The 19,614-nt window shown below is 43.6% G+C and overlaps 3 protein-coding genes across 3 annotated transcripts; all 3 read right to left on the bottom strand.

The window, feature by feature from the left end:
- Window positions 1-702: 702 nt before the first annotated feature.
- Window positions 703-1,638, bottom strand: LOC308470154 (uncharacterized protein). The gene has a single exon (XM_080993442.1). The coding sequence runs from the start codon at window positions 1,555-1,557 to the stop codon at window positions 1,114-1,116; it is 444 nt and encodes a 147-aa protein (XP_080849568.1). The 5' UTR covers window positions 1,558-1,638; the 3' UTR covers window positions 703-1,113.
- A 4,456-nt stretch (window positions 1,639-6,094) lies between these two features.
- LOC308470119 (uncharacterized protein) lies at window positions 6,095-6,921 on the bottom strand. The gene has a single exon (XM_080993406.1). The coding sequence runs from the start codon at window positions 6,864-6,866 to the stop codon at window positions 6,393-6,395; it is 474 nt and encodes a 157-aa protein (XP_080849532.1). The 5' UTR covers window positions 6,867-6,921; the 3' UTR covers window positions 6,095-6,392.
- A 7,377-nt stretch (window positions 6,922-14,298) lies between these two features.
- LOC308470121 (uncharacterized protein) lies at window positions 14,299-15,131 on the bottom strand. Its single transcript, XM_080993408.1, has one exon. The coding sequence runs from the start codon at window positions 15,048-15,050 to the stop codon at window positions 14,589-14,591; it is 462 nt and encodes a 153-aa protein (XP_080849534.1). The 5' UTR covers window positions 15,051-15,131; the 3' UTR covers window positions 14,299-14,588.
- Window positions 15,132-19,614: the final 4,483 nt, after the last annotated feature.

Below are 19,614 nucleotides of genomic sequence, written 5' to 3'. Positions count from 1 at the left end.
ACTCAAGAGTATTCAATCGGGTCCTTGTGCTGATTGCTTCTAAAACTGTGTGTTTGTATTCCAGCATCATCTAGGCTGTAATAGGGGTCTTCTCAGATCTGCAGGTGGCCACTGACTGGAAAAAAGGCCCAAATGACATCATAAAGATTTGATTATTACACATTCTTCAAAATTCCAAAGATGAGCTTGAGTGACGCAAAGCAGTTAGGAACTTAAATCTTAACTCCTGAATGTCGCCAGCTTTATAACCATTTTAAAAAGAAATTAAACCTTCATTTTTTGTTTTTCTCTGAATAGCCACTTTGCCATTTTTTTGGTTTTGTATAGCACCTCCTACATGACTAGAAGCAATCTGAAAGGCCAGCGGCAGCTAATAGTGGGTAGCATTTAATTAAGTTTTACTCCGACCCACTGCAATTAATGAATCTTAGTCATGGTTCAAGTGGGTCTACTCCGAGTAAAAATTAGTTGAATGCTACCCATTGGCTTTCTCCGAATTCTCCTTGTTTTGTGAGGGGACAGGGTTGTTAAGGTTTTCACACATCGGATCTGCACAATTTTCAAGGCATTTCATGAACTTCCATTTATTCCTGCTTCATATGACGACCCTGACACCTTTGTACATTTCAGTATTTTGTGTAACTAGGTTTGCAGTCAGTAACCAGTCCCAGATTAAAAACAACACACACACACTTCAGTGAATAAGGCTGCTAAAAATCCTGATTTATTGGACGAACAATATACGGTGTTTCTTTTCTTTCAGAAACCAGCTCACAAACAATTCTCTCATATATTTTGATTTATGTTCTTCCTCACTGAACTCTGCTGATTCTGGCTGATGGCGATGGAAAAATCTCTTGGGCATGTGTAGTCTGTAGTCCAAATTTAGCTTCCTTTCCCATGGTCTTTCACGACATCCCCATAAATGGAACAATTGTTACAAGCAATAAAGATTGTTGAGGTGAAGCTGGTATCTTAGATTACAGGATTTCTTAAGACACATTCAGGCAGCAAAGTCTTTTAAAGGTTTCTCAAGTTTTAAGGATCTTTTTTCAGGGCAGTTTTTGGTCCTCTCCCTTCTTGGCCCTGTTGGAGAAGGGGAGGGGTGTTTCTCTAAGCACATTCGTTCCTGAGGGGCTCAGACGTGTGGTTCACCAATTCCCTTACTACAGCCTCCTTCAAGGCCGTTTGGACATCAGTGCAGCTGATGGTAGCAGACGGGCTCTTCTGGCTCAAGCGGTCTATTTCCGTTGCCACGTGGTTGTACACATCTGTTAGCAAGTTTTTAACCATGCCCTTGGCTTTGACCTCAATGTATGCCTTTAGCACCTCTCGCACCATCTTGGACGTAAACAGCTTAGGGGAACAGATTCTCACCACCTTACTGCTCACAGTATTTCTGGCAAGTGGCTCCTTGACCCCATGCTCAAGGCAAGATGGGAACTTTCTCTGTTTACGGTCCTGGAGTTTGTTTTTCCTGATGTGCTGATATTTCTTCTGGAGCTTCTTTCTCTTCAAAGCCGCAGCCTTCCTTTTCACTTGTTGTTTTGCAGCCATTTTTCTGTTCTGTTCTGTTGACTTCTGTTCTGAAGCTTCGAGCCCCTGCCTTCAAATGTCACCACACCTTTGCCAACATGGTCAGTTATAGACAGCAGTATGCAAATGAAGGAGCTACATGGAGGGTGCTGATTGGCTCTCTCTACCTGCACAGTAGCCAGGTAACCATTGTTATGCTGAATATGACTATGACCTACTACTGAATATGACTATGACCTGCTGCTATCCAGTTATGAGGTCGGACACTGCCACTGTTTGTTGACTTTCTGAAGAGCATGATGGCATCTGGCCCTTCAGGTGTTGCTGCCGCAATCAATCCTGGCTAATTTTGAGAAAATAAATGTGTACTTTCCATCTTCCTTAAACCAGGCTACCATGCCCAGAATGTGATTTTTTTCTCTACATCGAAACAGGCTTTAAACCAGGGATGGGTGGGTGTCTCCAGTCCCTGTTGAGAAAATTTCATAAATTCCTAGCTGATTCTGTCAATGACAGTGTTCTAAGTTAAACAGGTCTTTGGAAGAGCTACCATCCCCCCCCCCCCACCAGTCCGGACTACTGTGCCTTTAACCACTACTTTCATTTTGGCAGAGGATCACATTTATCCCATGAAAGGTTTTCCCTATAAGAAGAGTGCCTGTAGGCTCATGAACAAGATTCTGCTTGAAAAATGGACAACCTTTATTATGAATCTGAGACATTGGAGCACTTATTAATTTTTTATTTTTTTAAAAATATTTTATTAAGGATTTTCTTGTTTTACAGAAGTGTAGTGCCTCGTTTTTTTTTTTTCATGTAACATTTTTACAAATCCGTTTCATTTGTTGAGGCATTAGGGGGAGAAGAAAAAAAAAGAAGAAAGAAAGGGGGGGTGGAGAGAGGGAAGATGGATGGGGGTGGGGTCGGGTGGCGGTGTTTCTATTATGTTTAATGTATGTAGAGTTTGGTGTCAGCGTTGCTTGTGTTGTTCACTTGTGTTCCTTTGGTGGTGAGAGAGGTTGGGGTTGGCCTAGGGTGTGATTGTTTGCTTGTGATTGGCTGTGGTGATCTTTGTTTTCGTGTGTGAGTGAGGTGGGTGGGTGTTTTGGATCAGGTTAGCCATATTGATTTGTATGCTGTTGGTGGATTATTGTCATTGTCCTGTTGGGCTGTGTATGTGATAAAGGGGAGCCATACCGGGGTGAAGGCGTCTTCTTCTGTTTGTCCCCCTGTCAGTTTCAGTTTATTAATTTTTCTAGTAGGGCTGTTTCCCATACTATTTGGTACCATTGGTCCATGCTTACTCCTGACAGGTCTCTCCAGTGTCTGGTTATGGTGTTTCTGGCTGCTGAGAGCAGGTGGGTTATGAGCTCTTTGTGGTGTAAATGGGCATTGTTGTCTTGGAACATGTTTAGTAGGGCCAATTCTGGGGTGATGTCTATTACTTGCTTAGTTATTTTACATATTTCTTGTATGGCTGTTGTCCAGAATAGTTGGATTTTGGGACACTCCCACCACATGTGGAGGTATGTGCCACATTGGAGCACTTATAACGTAAAGTTTTGAGATGTGAGGTCCCATGTGAAATTTGTAAAGTCCCCCCCCGTAAACAGCGGTACAGAAATTCAACAATAAATAGTGCAACAATAATAAAGTATTTTTTTAAATTAGTAGTAGCAGTAGCAGTAGCAGTAATTTAGACTGCCCTTCACCGCGCAGGGCAGTGTACAAATGACAAAAACTAAATACAGTGGTACCTCGGTTTTCGAACGTAATCCATTCTGGAAGACCGTTTCTAGTTCCAAAACGTTCCAAAACCGAGACTCAACAGCCGACAGTTAGGTCTCCAGATCTTGCACTCAGCAGAAGACGTGTTCGACTTCTGAGGCTTGTTCGAAAACCAAAGCATTTACTTCCGGGTTTTCGGCGTTCGAAAACTGAAATGCTCGACTTCCAAGACGTTCGAAAACCGAGGTACCACTGTATAAATGTTAATTAAAATTAAACAATCAAACAGTTTAGCAGCAGCACAGCACAGAAATAAGCACACCAGACTTCACACTCTTCCCCAAATGCCTGTGTGAAAAAATAATCTGTCACTGAAAGGCCTGGATCTGGGAGGCTATGGGGACACACGTACACTGGGCAGCAGGCTAGGAGGGCAACAAACAAAAATGCTCAGGGAGTCCTGTGAAGACTTCAAGTGGATGTGGAGCAAGAGAGCCCTGTATGGCAGGGTTCTGCAGCCACCATGGCTCCACCACTAGAGCTGAGTTTGGTCTGGTTCAATGGCAGCTACAGAGAACAAGCCAGTGGTTGCTCACCTGTTGCATTCAGCACCTTTGCAGGCACACCTTGGTACAATTAACTGATGCATTGATTCATTCCAGATTTTCAGAATACAGTGGTACCTCGGGTTACAGACGCTTCAGGTTACAGACACTTCAGGTTACAGACTCCGCTAACCCAGAAATATTACCTTGGGTTAAGAGCTTTGCTTCAGGGTGAGAACAGAAACCGCACAGTGGCGGCGTGGCGGCAGCAGGAGGCCCCATTAGCTAAAGTGGTACCTCAGGTTAAGAACAGTTTCAGGTTCTTCAGAACAAATTAAGTTCTTAACCTGAGGTACCACTGTATGTGCAAAAGCGTTGGCATGGTGCTATAGATCCTTTCGCAAACCAGCCATACTTCTAACACCAAGACCTTAATGATGTTTCTTCAGAAGTTAAGTCCCGCTCAATTTGAAAGGCACCTCCTTCTCCCTTAAACAACATGCCTTGGATTAAATAATAAAAACATTCCTTCCAGTAGCACCTCAGAGAGCAACTAAGTTTTTTATTGGAATGAGCTTTCGTGTGCATGCACACTTCTTCAGATATTGCAGCTGTTGGATATTCTCTCTGTGTGTGAGAGAGAGAAGAATCATTTGTTCCAGAAAGAGAGAAGAGCAGAGAAGCTTCAAGAAGCAGCAGAAGGCTGAGACTGTCTTGTCTATGCAAGGATGTTTTCTGTGGGAACTTCTTCTTTGGACATGTGCAGTGTGACAGGAAGTACTGATAACAGTGGTTCTGTGTAACTTGTTGTGAGTCTCTTGCTTGCGTCTTGTGGTGAGAGAAGCTGAGCGAGTGTCTTGGACTCTTGTTGGACTCTAAGCATCCTTGACCATGGCAGTGGTGAATGTCTGTATAAATTTGCTACCAATATGCTTTTATGCCTGTCAAGTAAACCTCTGCACTTGATTGAATCTTTATGGCATCCATGAGTGTTTATTGCCTATAAGGTATACTGTGTGTACCTTCAACCCTGAAGACGCTTCCAAGGAGGGAGCTGTGTTGAGATGTAACTCTGCTGACTATAGATACTGGCACACAGTATCTTCTAAGTACAGTGGTACCTCAGGTTACATACGCTTCAGGTTACAGACTCCGCAAACCCAGAAATAGTACCTCGGGTTAAGAACTTTGCTTCAGGATGAGAACAGAAATCACATGGCGGTGGCGCAGCAGCAGCGGGAGGCCCCATTAACTAAAGTGGTGCTTCAGGTTAAGAACAGTTTCAGGTTAAGAACGGACCTCCAGAACGAATTAAGTACTTAACCGGAGGTAGCACTGTAGTGTTACTAGCTTCCCTGCAAAATAGAAAAAAATCACCTTAAAATGGGTCTAAGTTAAAAACAAGAGAAAAAAGTGGGTCTAAGTGGGTCATTATTGCACAAGCTATTCCTGATATGTACAAGTCCCTTTTTGCCTTTAAAAAAGATGGAGTCCAATGTTTATTTTTAGAACTCATTCTTTTGAAAGATATTCAGGATCACCCTCTGGAGGACAGTAGTAGCTGCGCTCAGAAATTGTTAACTATAGCACAGCCATTCTTTCACCACAAACCCATGTTCAATGCCAAGTCTAGAACACTATAAATGCACTTGAGTTAGTGAACTGTCTGACATAAGGCGAGTGTTTGTTATTGTTGCTGTTGCTGCTTCATTTCATTGAATTTGTATCCCAACCTTCAGGATTCAACGCTTCAGGCTTTTGGGGGGATGACTGCTTTCAACATCTTTTTCAGTTCATTGTGAATCATTTCCCAAAAGCCTACTGCATTTTTACAAGTCCACCACATATGAAAACATTACCCTTTGGATTGCTTCATTTCCAGCATTTACTTGGTGACTTTTAAAACAAATATTAAGTGATAAGTGAATATCCAACACTAAAATATGGCAAAAAACAATTCAAGTTCTAACAGGTTCTTCCCCGCAACACAGTACGTTAAATTGTAAATATTCAGTAATTTTTTTACTTATTAAACTGCAACAATGAACAACTGCTCAAAGCAAAGAAAAAGTATATTAAGATTGTTTCATTTCTGTAAATTTTACCTCCCCCACATTTTTTTCAATATCACTTGGATTATTTTTTTAATCAGTCATCTGATTGCTGTTTAGTATGACACAGTCAATACTTTTCCTAAACAACATTTTATATAACTGGATTTTTACTCATCACCTAAACCCAAGCTTAGTTCCAGAGAAGCAGAAGAAGACACAATTAGACTGGAATAAAGCTGCAAAAATCCTGATTTATTGGAAGAAGTGAAATAAGCTGCTAAAATCCTGCTTTACTGGAATTGTGGTTCTTTTCTTTTTGAAAGCCACTTCTTTCACGGTTTTTCCACATAATAGCAATCCTCTCCATCCGGTGTCTGATGATGTCTAAAGTGGTAAACGACAGGATTTCTTGGACTTAGGAAGGCAGCAATATATTTTTAAAGTCTCTTGGGTATTATATGGATCTTCTTAGGGCAACCTTTGGTCCTGTCCCTTCTTGCCGCCGCTGGAGAAGGGGAGGGATGGTTCTCTAAGTGCACTCGGTGGGGATGGCGGTGGGTTGTTCGGCCGTGTGCTTGGCCAACTCCCTTTCCATGGCCTCCTTCAAGGCGGCTTGGACTTCGTCGCCGCTGATGGGGTTCTGCTCCTCTTGCTGGCTCATGGCCTGTACCTGGGTCGCCACGTGGTTGTACAAGTCCGCCAGCAAGGTCTTCATCAGATTCTTGGCCTTGGCCTCCATGCGCACCTTGGGCAACTGGCGCAGAATTTTGGAAGCAAAGAGCTTTGAGGAACAGATCTTTCGCGGCTGCCCACTGCTCCCTGACTTAGCGCCTGAGGTCCTCTTGGCTTGACGCTTCAAATGAGGCTGCTTCTTCTTTTGTTTTCGAGCCTGGAGCCTCTTCGGATTCTTCTGATTCCGTCTAGGTTGTGGGTGCTTCTTGCGCACGTTGTTCTTCTTCTTTGAAACCCTGGCTTTCTTTTTGCCTTGCTGTTTGGCTGCCATTGTTTCTTTGTTTCCTCCTTAAGCTCCTGCCTTCAATTTTTTTGTCAGCATGGGCATTTATAGACAATGGCATGCAAATGAAGGTGTTATGTGGAGAGTGCTGATTGGGCGCCTCTGGCTTCAGTGTAGCCAAGGAACCATTGTTACCCTGAATGTGACTATGACCTATTCCTTGCTATCACGGATCTAGGCAGAGCTTTTTGCCATCATTTTTTTTACCTCTCAGCGAGTGGGAGCCATGGCAAGTTGCCTTCCCCACACTGTACTGTTCCTGCCACTGCCAGTTGCCAAGACGGGAAAGTTTACTTTCTACACCAGGCACCCCCAAACTCGGCCCTCCAGATGTTTTGGGACTACAATTCCCATCATCCCTGACCACTGGTCCTGTTAGCTAGGGATGATGGGAGTTGTGGCCCCAAAACATCTGGAGGGCCGAGTTTGGGGGTGCCTGTTCTACACCAAGGATCCTCAAACCTTTTTCTTGGGAACCACACTTTCAGAATAAAAACTTGCGCCACTGATTTTTTTTATCGATTACAAATACAGTCATACCTCAGGTTGAAGTAGCTTCGGGTTGAGCATTTTTGGGTTGCACTCAGTGGCAACCCGGAAGTAACAGAGTGCGTTACTTCCGGGTTTTGCCACTTGCGCATGCGCAGAAGCGGCGAATCGTGACCCGCGCATGTGCTGACGCACAGACAGGGGTTGCGTTCACTTCAGGATACAAACGGGGCTCTGGAATGGATCCCGTTCGCATCCAGAGATACCACTGTACATGGGGAAACGAAAACAAACAACTCCTAGCAATGCTCTACCTCTCTTTCATATCAGAGCCAGTGAAGGCATTGAAGGTCCTGTGTGAGCGTTTGGAGGCAGTTGGAGGATGGATGGCGGCTAACAGATTAAGGTTGAATCCTGACAAGACAGAAGTACTGTTTTGGGGGGACAGGAGGCGGGCGGGTGTGGAGGACTCCCTGGTCCTGAATGGGGTAACTGTGCCCCTGAAGGACCAGGTGTGCAGCCTGGGACTCATTTTGGACTCACAGCTGTCCATGGAGGCGCAGGTTAATTCTGTGTCCAGGGCAGCTGTTTACCAGCTCCATCTGGTACGCAGGCTGAGACCCTACCTGCCCGCAGACTGTCTCACCAGAGTGGTGCATGCTCTAGCTATCTCCCGCTTGGACTACTGCAATGCGCTCTGTGTGGGGCTACCTTTGAAGGTGACCCAGAAACTACAACTAATCCAGAATGTGGCAGCTAGACTGGTGACTGGGGGTGGCCGCCGAGACCACATAACACTGGTTTTGGAAGACCTACATTGGCTCCCAGCGCCAAGGGCCTTCTGGCAGTTCCCTCACTGTGAGAAGCCAAGTTACAGGCAGAGGGCCTTCTCAGTAGTGGCACCTGCCCTGTGGAACGCCCTCCCACCAAATGTCAAAGAGAGAAACAACTACCAGACTTTTAGAAGACATCTGAAGGCAGCCCTGTTTAGGGAAGCTTTTAATGTTTGATGCATTACTGTATTTTAATATTTTGTTGGAAGCCGCCCAGAGTGGCTGGGGAAGCCCAGCCAGATGGGCGGGGTATAAATAATAAGTTGTTGTTGTTGCTGTTGTTGTTGTTACATGGAACACAACTACTTTATAATAGCCATGGGAAATCCAGAAAGTAAAAAGCAATGCAACTGCATTGTTCCCAAACTATACATGAATCCTTCCCAAAATATAATTACAAACAAGCCTCTTACATATGTATACAAACCCAATGAAAGATGTGAGCTTGCTTTTGCCGGGTAATCTCATTTATAAATCTAATCTGAGACAAACTGTCATTTCCTCATCAACACAAAGAAGCCTTTCTCTTTTCTGATCTTTCATATTTCTCAGAGTTGAAAATCCCTGTATCACCAGACAAAGAAATTTCCATAATATGTCACTCAGCGTCACCATCAAATAAATTGTTCATGGTCAAGCCGCTGGTGGGCTTAATCAATATTTCAGCTGTTGTATGTGGGGAGTTTTCTGCTGAGCAATCAATTGAGCCACTTGGCAAGATATAAACTGCATATTTTCTGAGAATTTTACTTTTGTGGGGTTGTTTTTTTTTTAAAAAAAATATATGATCCTTGTCATTTCTGCTGCTCCAAAAGCCTTTCAAAATATTGAACATTCTTGTCTGCCAGATTTCCATGTTTTGACAACAGATGTATTTTCTTCCCATCTGGGGCCGCATTGGAATTGGAAAGCATCTCACTACACATCAAGTACAGAGGTTGAGAGACATTTCAATCTCCAGTCCATGTGAAACCAAGATTCAGAGCTATCCACATATTGTCAACTAACTTTCTTTTCTAGAGGTTTGCTTGGGCCTGCTACTGGTGTCAAATTAAATTGGTCTTTTCTACTCTACTCCACTGAAATGTTTGAATGTTTCTTTGATTGTCCTTGAATCTTCCCAACACATTTGCCACATCTTTGAGAACCATTGTTCTACACCAGGCGTCCTCAAACTTTTTAAACAGGTGGCCAGTTCACCAACACAGGCATTGAAATGTTGTGAATTTTCAAAGTTATGGTGAAAAATTGAGTATATGGGTGTGCAATATTTTCTTTCAACACTGGTTCGGAATATATTTCAGGAATCTGTCCATAGGGGAAGAAATACAGATTTCAGAACAGAGATGGGGAACGTATACGCCTCCTGATGTTGTTGAACCTCCTCTCTTCCTCATCATACAGGCTGTTTTCAATTATTTTATGCACAAATCACCTTGAGACAGTTCTTTAGAAACTGTCGATGGTGATGCTCTCCTCTCTTGCCCCTCCTTGACTCCAGTTAATATTATTGTTTGTTTGCTTTTGAATTATGGTGCTGGAGGAGACTCTTGAGAGTCCCATGGACTGCAAGAAGATCAACCTCTCCATTCTGAAGGAAATCAGCCCTAAGTGCTCACTGGAAGGACATATCCTGAAGCTGAGGCTCCAATACTTTGGCCACCTCATGAGAAGAGAAGACTCCCTGGAAAAGACCCTGATGTTGGGAAAGATGGAGGGCACAAGGAGAAGGGGACGACAGAGGAGGACGAGATGGCTGGACAGTGTTCTCAAAGCTACCAGCATGAGTTTGACCAAACTGTGGGAGGCAGTGGAAGACAGAAGTGCCTGGTGTGCTCTGGTCCATGGGGTCACGAAGAGTCGGACACGACTAAACGACTAAACAACAACAACATGTCAATGAATACACCTACTCCTGTTGCAGATTATCAAAGATATGAGATTTGCACGTTTTATCTGGTCAGGTACTCCATGTGACCTCATCGCTGAGGTGCACGCACACCCCGCACCGTATTGCACGATTTTCTCCATCAGTTCACCCCATGTCTGCCAGTGGAACTTCCATGTCAAGCTGCAGTGTAGCTGCTGTGCAGTTTTTTCCTTCCTCTTTTTGGGAATGAAGCAGAACAACAAACACACATATCTGCTCTTTCTCTGGATGTCCAGCAGTACCTGGTTCCAAAGATGGCATATCCTAGGCTGCCACCTGGTGCCAAGTTAGAGTATAAATCTTTATGAAAATGCATGAAGGAATTGGCAAGCAATAATAATACAGTGGTATCTCGGGTTACATACGCTTCAGGTTACAGACGCTTCAGGTTACAGACTCCGCTAACTCAGAAATATTACCTCGGGTTAAGAACTTTGCTTCAGGATGAGAACAGAAATGGCACGACGGCGGCGCGGCAGCAGTGGGAGGCCCCATTAGCTAAAGTGGTACCTCAGGTTAAGAAAAGTTTCAGGTTAAGAACGGACCTCCGGAACGAATTAAGTTCTTAAACCAAGGTATCACTGTACAGTAGACCCTCCAGATACAAACTAATTTGTTCCGGGGGTCCTTACATACGCCAAAAAGTCTGCAACATGAGGCGCCATTTCTGCACACGCGCACAGCACGCAGAGCACTTCTGCGCATGCGCAAGCACCGAAACCCAGAAGTAACCCGTTCCGGTACTTCTGAGTTTCGGCACATCCGTAACCCAAAAAAACGCAACCTGAAGCGTCTGTAACCCGAGGTATGACTGTATTATCACATTGTTATCGTTCTCTCTAATTACCTTCTAATTAAGCTTTAATGAACCTTTTTATTTTTCATGGTTGATGACTTCAGAAGTAGCGGTGGAAAGGAGTCCTGCTGAAAGTTGAAACAGGGCAGGGAACACTTTGGCCTCAAAACTGGATGATCCCGGTTTTTTACAGGGCGGGTGACAACCCTGGGCGAACCACAAAATGGTGTTCTCCCCGGACCCTGTTGCCAGGGAGGAAGGGGTGGGTGAAGATCTACATCAGGAAACAGGGGGAAATAAAGATCTACATTGGAACTCCTGTCTTTGTGTATCCTGCTTGTCTCATGGCTGGACCGGCCCTGACCACAGAAGTCCTCTCAGAATATTCTGAGGCGGTTGGGGTAACAGCCTCCAGCCTCTAAGATGTGCCTTTTTGCTGCCGCTGCTGCTATTTCCAGACAGTGTTTTTACACACACAGCAAAATTGGGAGACTTCCGAGTTAGCGCCATCGGCAATGGTGGAGTTCCTCTGACCGAGAGGAACCCGCTCCGTGAAAATCGGGTCTTGCCGCCGCGGCGAAGGCGGAGACCCTTTAAAAATCCCAGGCGGAGGAAGCCTGGGAACGTGGGATTCGGCTGACACCAGGAGCGCCTCCCCTACTCGCAGGGAAACCCTTTTTTGGGGATCCGAAGTGACGTGGGGTGAGTGGCACGGTGTTTTGAATCAACCGCTACTTTTACGGAGTGAAGCCGCACAGCCGTTGCCGGAGAGCGCTGACTTTTTCCTGTGAACAATTGGACTCTAAACAAGTACCCGTGAGTAGAACGGAAAATTGGATTAAGAAACATTTTAATTTGGCACTGAAGCGGGAAGGCTCTAAACAGGAAGTCCGCCTCCCATTTTTGTAAATAGATTGAAGCAAAAACTTTGCAAGCTAAAGTCTGGAAAGTCGTATATAAAGGTCTAAATTTCCTTCAGTTATTACCACCAAAACCCCTCTTGGAAGCAGGAGAAAAGGGGGGGAATTTTTGACTGTTTAAGCCTGCAGGAGAGAGAGTAAAGAAAGATAAATTTCCACCGTCTCAAACCTGGGAACGGGGTGTCAGAGACAGAAATTTATGGGGAAGTTCATCGACTGTGAATGGAACATCTTTTGACAGATAGTTAAAAAAGAGAAACAAATTGACTTCAATGTTGCCTCTTGCATTCAAAAGAAACAAAATATTTGAAAAATGAAAGTAATTTTCTTTTGTTGGCCCTGCTTTCAAAAGATGGATACAAATAGAAATTGTATCCTCTAGAGGGAGTTTGTTAATATGTTGCTGGAGTCGATCTGGGGATTTCACAGCTGTAAGATTAGGATCATGAGACCAGACTCTGACCTTGAATAAAAATGTGTTTAGAAGAAGTTTTGGTGCTTGCTTTTTGCAAGACAAGTGCTTTGCTGGAGCAGATGCATGAGAAGATGGATTTGATGACTGTTGCAGTTAAAAACTTTGGACAAATGGCGAATACCCATATAGAAACCATTCAGGAACCAGCCCAGGAACTTGTTTTGACAGGGCAAGCGCAAGTGCAGAAGATAATGGAGGAGGTTGCTGTTGAACCTCAAGTAACACAAATGGAGAGATCCGAGGCCATGCAGGAGCATAAGCCGCTGTTCTTGAAGTTTGAATCTGGAGTGGACCGGGGGGGTCTGGAGTTGTGAGGGCTCTTAATTTTGGAAGGACTTTGAAACATGCTTTTAAATACTTCCTGGATTACAGTGTTGACTGTGGGGAATGGGACTGTGGGGAATGGGCTGATCTGCTGAGGGGAGATGGAGATATTTTTGGATTGGAGTCCTCCCGAGACCTACCCACCAATGAGAAAGGAAAGAAATTAAGAAAAAGATCAACAAAAGACAAAGTAAAGTGCAGGTATAAACAAGAAGAAGATCTGCAGAAGGGACATGGAAAAGACTTAAGAGCCTCGGACATAAGATCACCAGGTTGATGGACTAGATGGAATGGACAAGAAGGACTGACAAAACCCGAGACCAGGAAGAAGAGACGTTGGATGAAGATTGGAAGAAAGTTTTTAAAAATTTATTTTGAGAATTAGTGTAAAATTAACGAGTATTAGGAAAAATGTTGGAATGAAACTATTTGGCTTTAGTAGAAATGATATAAGGAGTTATGTACAAATAAGTATTAAGTTTTAAGGTTTTTTTTATGGTAAGATAAGGTTAAATAAATTAAGGTAAATTGAATGACAGAATATAGTGAAAGATGGAAAGGATTTGTTGAGTTAATTAAAAGGTTAGATCGTTAAGATAAATTATATAACAAAAATTGAGAAAGATGGAAAGAATTTGCTGAAATAATTAATTAAATTAGAATACAAAAAGGGAGGTGTGAGGAGGTCGATGAAACAAGTAATGAAAGATAAAGATATGGAACATTGGATGTGAGTTTTAATGTTATTGGGTTTTTTTGGGGTTTTTTTGCTGTATTCTTGTATTGTTTTCTATGCTTTTCCTTTTATGTATTGTAATGTATGTTTTGTCAAATTTTTTGTTGTTTTCTTTTTCTCTTTTTTCTGTAATTCTTAAACTTTTAATAAATATCATTAAAAAAAAAAAATACACACACAGCAAAATTGGAAGCCATTTTGGCTTAGCCTTAAAACATGGCTACTACAACACCTACTCCTATGAGACTACAGAATGCAGGGAACAATCCACAGCAAACTTCAGTTCCCAGGATTTTTGGTGAAAAAGCAAGGTGCTTTAAAAGTGTGGCTCAAGTTTGCTCTGTCAAGGATAAGTCAAAGAGTACACTAGGATAACCTGGTAGCAATAGTGCCCTGAGGGATAGGAGATCTACATGGTAGGAGAAAGTGGGTAATGTAGAATAACACTTTTTGAAGAAATAATCAGCATGTTTATATTTTCTTAATTAATACTGAAATGTTTTGATTATTATTATTTATATTATTATTATTTTATTATATTGTGTAATCTTTTCTTGGGAGTCGCCCAGAGCGTCTGGGGAAACCCAGCCAGATGGGCAGGATATAAATAATAAATGGTTGTTCTTGTTCTTGTTAAATTTATACCCTGCCCTTCCTCCCAAAGATGCTCAGGGAGGCAAACACAAAATGTTATAACAATACAATTAAAAATAAGTGACATAAAACTTTTACAAACATTTTAGAAGGATTTAAATCATCTAAAAACAACAACGTGCCTTCACAGTTAATAATGTCAAACCCAAGCTGAGTTCCATAGAGAGGAGGAGGAAGAGGAAGAGGAAGAGGAAGAGGAAGAGGAAGAGGAAGAAGAAGAAGAAGAAGAAGAAGAAGAAGAAGAAGAAACAAATACACTTGAATAAAGCTGCTAAAATTCTGATTTATTGGAAGAACTGAAAAAAGCTGCTAAAATCCTGCTTTACTGGAATTGTGGTTCTTTTCTTTTTGAAAACCATCTCTTTCATGTCTTTTCCATACAAATTCATCCGGTGTCCGATAAGATGTCTAAAGTGGTAAACGACAGGATTTCTTGGACTTATGAAGGCGGCAGTATATTTTTAAAGTCTCTGGAATATTGTATGCATCTTCTCAGGGCAACCTTTGGTCCTGTCCCTTCTTGCCGCCGCTGGAGAAGGGGAGATATGGTTCTCTAAGCGCACTCGGTGGGGATGGCGGTGGGCTGTTCGGCCGTGTGCTTGGCCAACTCCCTCTCCATGGCCTCCTTCAAGGCGGCTTGGACTTCATCGCCACTAATGGGGGCCTGCTCCTCTTTCTGGCTCAAGGCCTCTACTTGGGTCGCCACATGATTGTATAAGTCCGCCAACAAGGTCTTTATCAAATCTCTGGCCTTGGCCTCCATGCGCACCTTGGGAATCTGTCGCAGAATTTTGGAAGCAAAGAGCTTTGAGGAACAGATCTTTCTTGGCTGCCCACTGCTCCTTGACTTAGCGGCTGAGGTCCTCTTGGCTTGACACTTCAAATGAGGCTGCTTCTTCTTATGTTTTTGAGCCTGGAGCTTCTTCCAATTCCGTCTCGCTTGTTGGTGCTTCTTGTTGACGTTCTTCCTCTTTGGAACCCTGGCTTTCTTTTTGCCTTGCTGTTTGGCTGCCATTGTTCTGTTCTCCTTAAGCTCCAGCCTTCAAATGTCACCATATTTTTGTCAGCATGGGCATATATAGACAATATAGCATGACAATGAAGGTGCCCCTGGCTTCACTGTAGCCAAGGAACCATTGTTACCCTGAACGGGACTATGACCTACCCTTACTATGATCTAGTTGTGACAGTGGCTTCTGGCAGATATTAACTCATAGCTGTCAACTTTTCCCTTTTCTTGCGAGGAATCCTATTCGGGATAAGGGAAATTCCCTTTTAAAAAGGAAAACGTTGACAGCTATGTATTAACTGCACCTTGCCCTTCTACTTTTACCACAGAAATCATGATTTCAGCTAAGAAAAAAATCAGCCGGGCTTCATCATCCCTAGGCATGTTTTGTGGGAATAAACATACAGTAGTACCTTGGTTGTCAAACAGAATCCCTTCCAGAAGTCCGTTTAACTTCAGAAAACACTCGACAACTGAGGTGCGGCTTCCGATTGGCTGCAGGAGCTTCCTGCAGCCAATCGGAAGCTGCGTCAGGCGTTCAGCTTCCAAAGAACGTTTGCAAACCAGAACACTCACTTCCGGGTTTGCAGCATTCGGGAACCAAAACGTTCGAGTTGCAAGTCATTCAGAATCCAAGGTGTACGACTGTAGAGGCCATTCGCCCCAAAGCTGATTTATCATCACAACCTGAGTTTCTGCACCGAAACAGTGTAAATCTGAGTACAGTGGTACCTCAGGTTACATACGCTTCAGGTTACACACTCTGCTAACCCAGAAATAGTGCTTCAGGTTAAGAACTTTGCTTCAGGTTGAGCACAGAAATCGTGCTCCTGCGGCATGGCAGCAGCAGGAGGCCCCATTAGCTAAAGTGGTGCTTCAGGTTAAAAACAGTTTCAGGTTAAGTACGGACCTACGGAACGAATTAAGTACTTAACCCGAGGTACCACTGTACAGTCATACCTCATGTTACGCCCACTTCATGTTACGTTCTTTCAGGTTACGTCCCGCGGCGACCTGGAAATACCGGAATGGGTTGCTTCCAGGTTTCGCCGCTCACACATGCACAGACACGCAAAATGATGTCACGCGCATGCACAGAATCGGCAAATCGCAACCCGCGCATGTGCAGATGCACCACTGCAGGTTGCATTCTTTTCATGTTGCGAACGGGCCTCCGGAACAGATCTTGTTCGCAACCAGAGGTACCACTGTATCTAAAGACTACGGTCCTGGGATAGTCCTTCTGGTCCCGACTTTGCCACTGTTGGTGGTAGAATAGAGATCAGGCAGATCTCTGGACAGAAGCCAGCTTCAATGATGATATTATCCTCTCTTGCCCCTCCTCGACTCCAACCAGTATTATTGTCTGTAAATGAATCCACCTAGTCCTGTAGCTTCGCAGGTGATAAAAGAGAGATGTGTGTACAGTGGTAACTCTGGTTGCGAACGGGATCCATTCCGGAGGCCCGTTCGCAACGTGAAAAGCCCGCAACCTGAAGCGCCATATCTGCGCTGGTGCGTGGCACAATTTGGCACTTGTGCGCATGTGCGAAGTGCGATTTAGCGCTTCTGCACATGCACGAGCGGTGAAACCTGGAAGTAACCCTTTCCAGTACTTCCGGGTCGCCATGGGATGCAACCTGAAAAAACGTAACATGAATCAAATGTAACATGAGGTATGACTGTATTGTTTTAGCTGGTCAGTTACTCCATATGTGCTGTGGCAGCAGCACCTGGTTCCAAAGATGCCAGGCTGCCACCTGGTGCCAAGTTAGAGTATAAAGCACGAAGGAACGGGCGAGCAATGCAATAAAGGTCCTAATCAGTGTAATACTTTACGTAACATCAACCCATTTAAAACAAAAGCAGAGTCCAGCGTTGAAGAAAGCTGCAGTAGTTCAGGGCGGGTCGATTTATTGTTTCAGTGCTGCGAGCAACAGGGGTAAAGAGATGTTTCGGACAAGGAGTTGTTTTTCTGCAACGATGGAGCGTACAGCCGCTCGAAGCAAAAGAGCGGGTTCCTAAGTGTTCTCAAAATATTTTATTTTGAGTAAATGCTGGTGTTGTGACTAATTGAAACTGTTTGCAAAACACATTCCCTGACCGGGAATCGAACCCGGGCCGCGGCGGTGAGAGCGCCGAATCCTAACCACTAGACCACCAGGGAGGCGGCTGGCAAAGCTTTTCACTAGCTAGTATACAGTCTAGTAAATTAGGATATAGTTTTCCAAGTCTAGGTATGTTTTACCAACATATGGAATCTGGGAAATCTTTAAAAAAATAAGCTCTCTGCACGTTGTGTTACAAACCAGCAGACTGAAGGTTCTGTTTATAGTGCGGCAAGAAGAAAAACTACTATCAGTTGTCTTTCGTTTAAAAGCCAAAATGTCTGGAAAGAGTTGGTGCTTTGCAGTCCTAAGGTTTAAGATTTCTATAGTTATATAGATATAATAAAGAAGCCGTCCTTCCCTTTTTCCCCTTCTTTATTCTCTACTCCACAAAATACACTCCAAGTAGCAAAAGGAACTTGAAAGCAAAAGCAGGGGACATGAAAGCCACCTTGAACATAAACAAGAGAAAATGTTTTTTTCTCTCTCTCTTCTGGAATGTATTTTTAAGTTCTTTTGTGCGTAGGCTTTATGTATGTTTTTATGGGAAATAAAAGTATTATTTTAAAAAAAAAAAAAAGGATGTGTCAGAAGTGGGATTTGAACCCACGCCTCCATTCGGAGACCAGAACACCCAGAGCCTGGGAAGGATATGAGCCTTGAGTCTGGCGCCTTAGACCACTCGGCCATCCTGACACTGACAGAAACATGCTGCGAACAAAGCACCCTAATGCTTGGCAGGCTGCTGTTTCTTAAGACAATGCATTCGTTTCATTTGAAAGGAAAGAGGGATAAGTAATGCACAGGAATCGCCCTCCAACTGGGGAGAAAGAGGGGAAACAACGTAGCGAAGCGCCCCGGATGCTCTCACTGGCGCTTAACAGCGTCTGAGCGCTAAATCCCGGGCAGCGTCGAATCGTTCCATGCCCACCGAAAACCACAGAATTAAAACACCGCAGGTCGGCTGATTTTCTAATCCCCTCTTCTCCCGAATTGCCATAAAAAAATATTATAGGATTATTTTCCTTCCGGCAGAGTCACCCTCCCTCGCCGATCTTTCCTGGAGCACCCAGATGCATGCACTTGTTTGCAAGGCAAGGGCGACTGTGCTCGTTGCAACGGCAGGCGCTTGTTGCGGTGCAGTCGCGCCTGTTTAAATGCAAAATCTAAGTGTCAAACGAAGACCGGGAGCCGAAACAAAAACGGATCGGCGGCCAAAACCAGTGGCCTCATTCGAGCCTTTTACTATTATTTTGAGTTTTTACTCTGCTTTTCTTTCCACCAGCCTCCACCAGCTTCACACGATATGGCAGCACCAACAGCGTTTACTATATATCTATATAATACATATAGATATATGATACATATAGATATATTATATATGTACACAGTACAGTATACTGTACATACTGAACTGTCATGAAATTCTACTCAGTATCGATCCAGAGCAGAACTTCAATGTATAATTAGCAGAGTAAAAAACTTAAACCCGTTGCAGGATTCCCAAAAATAGACCAGAGGCAATTAATATTTCACCCAGCAGAGCTTTACTGCTACTGAAGGCAAATGAGCATAATGGTCACAAATCCAATACATTCAGGATTGGCACTGCCCATAAGAAATCCAGTTGCAGCAGACTTAACTTAAACTTACAATAACTTATAAGAAGTCTAAAACCTTAACACTATGTACACATACTATGTACAGAACACCACCCCAGAAGGAAGAGAGATAGAAAAAGAAACTGAAACCCGGGCTCCTTCTGGCCTTCCTTTTATAGTCAGAATGACCTTGACGGAAGAGTTACAGATAGGTAGCCGTGTTGGTCTGCCATAGTCAAAATAAAAAAAAAAATTCCTTCCAGTAGCACCTTTAAGACCAACTAAGTTAGTTCTTGGTATGAGCTTTCGTGTGCAAGCACACTTCTTCAGATACACTGCTGTATCTGAAGAAGTGTATCTGAAGAAGTGTGCTTGCACACGAAAGCTCATACCAAGAACTAACTTAGTTGGTCTTAAAGGTGCTACTGGAAGGAATTTTTTTTTTTTATCTTGACGGAAGAGATAACAAAACCAATTTAAGAGAGCTATACTCAGCTTCTCTGAATAACCCAACCCTCCCACATTGAGGGTGCTCGGCGTCACATATGCATGATGTCATGCACTGGGTGGGGGGCGCCAGGTGGGACGTTGTAGAGCAGCCAAAATGGGATTTTACATTATGAGCTTCATAACGCGTTTTCCTGTAACGTTTTTAAATATCTCTAGATCCAGCCTTGGTCTCATTTGCTCATCAGCCCCAGACAACATGGCCCAATGTTCAGGGATAATGGGAGCTGTGATCCAACACCTGGAGGACCACATCGTTTCATCTATCCCTGCTTTAGATAAAGATGGTTGCTCCTTAAATGTCTTCTGCAGTAACCCTAATGTCTGGCTTTATTGGAGGGAAAGGAAACCACA

This window comes from Podarcis pityusensis (assembly GCF_964106645.2).
Source record: "Podarcis pityusensis genome assembly, chromosome: 2".
In the NCBI taxonomy this organism is placed as follows: domain Eukaryota; kingdom Metazoa; phylum Chordata; class Lepidosauria; order Squamata; family Lacertidae; genus Podarcis; species Podarcis pityusensis.
The sequence above is the reverse complement of the archived record's forward strand: the minus strand, read 5'-3'. Positions and strand labels throughout refer to the sequence as shown.

What these genes read in the sequence shown, in the direction of transcription:
- LOC308470121 (XM_080993408.1), bottom strand. Translation starts at nt 15,050, where the DNA reads ATGGCAGCCAAACAGCAAGGCAAAAAGAAAGCCAGGGTTCCAAAGAGG.
- LOC308470119 (XM_080993406.1), bottom strand. Translation starts at nt 6,866, where the DNA reads ATGGCAGCCAAACAGCAAGGCAAAAAGAAAGCCAGGGTTTCAAAGAAG.
- LOC308470154 (XM_080993442.1), bottom strand. Translation starts at nt 1,557, where the DNA reads ATGGCTGCAAAACAACAAGTGAAAAGGAAGGCTGCGGCTTTGAAGAGA.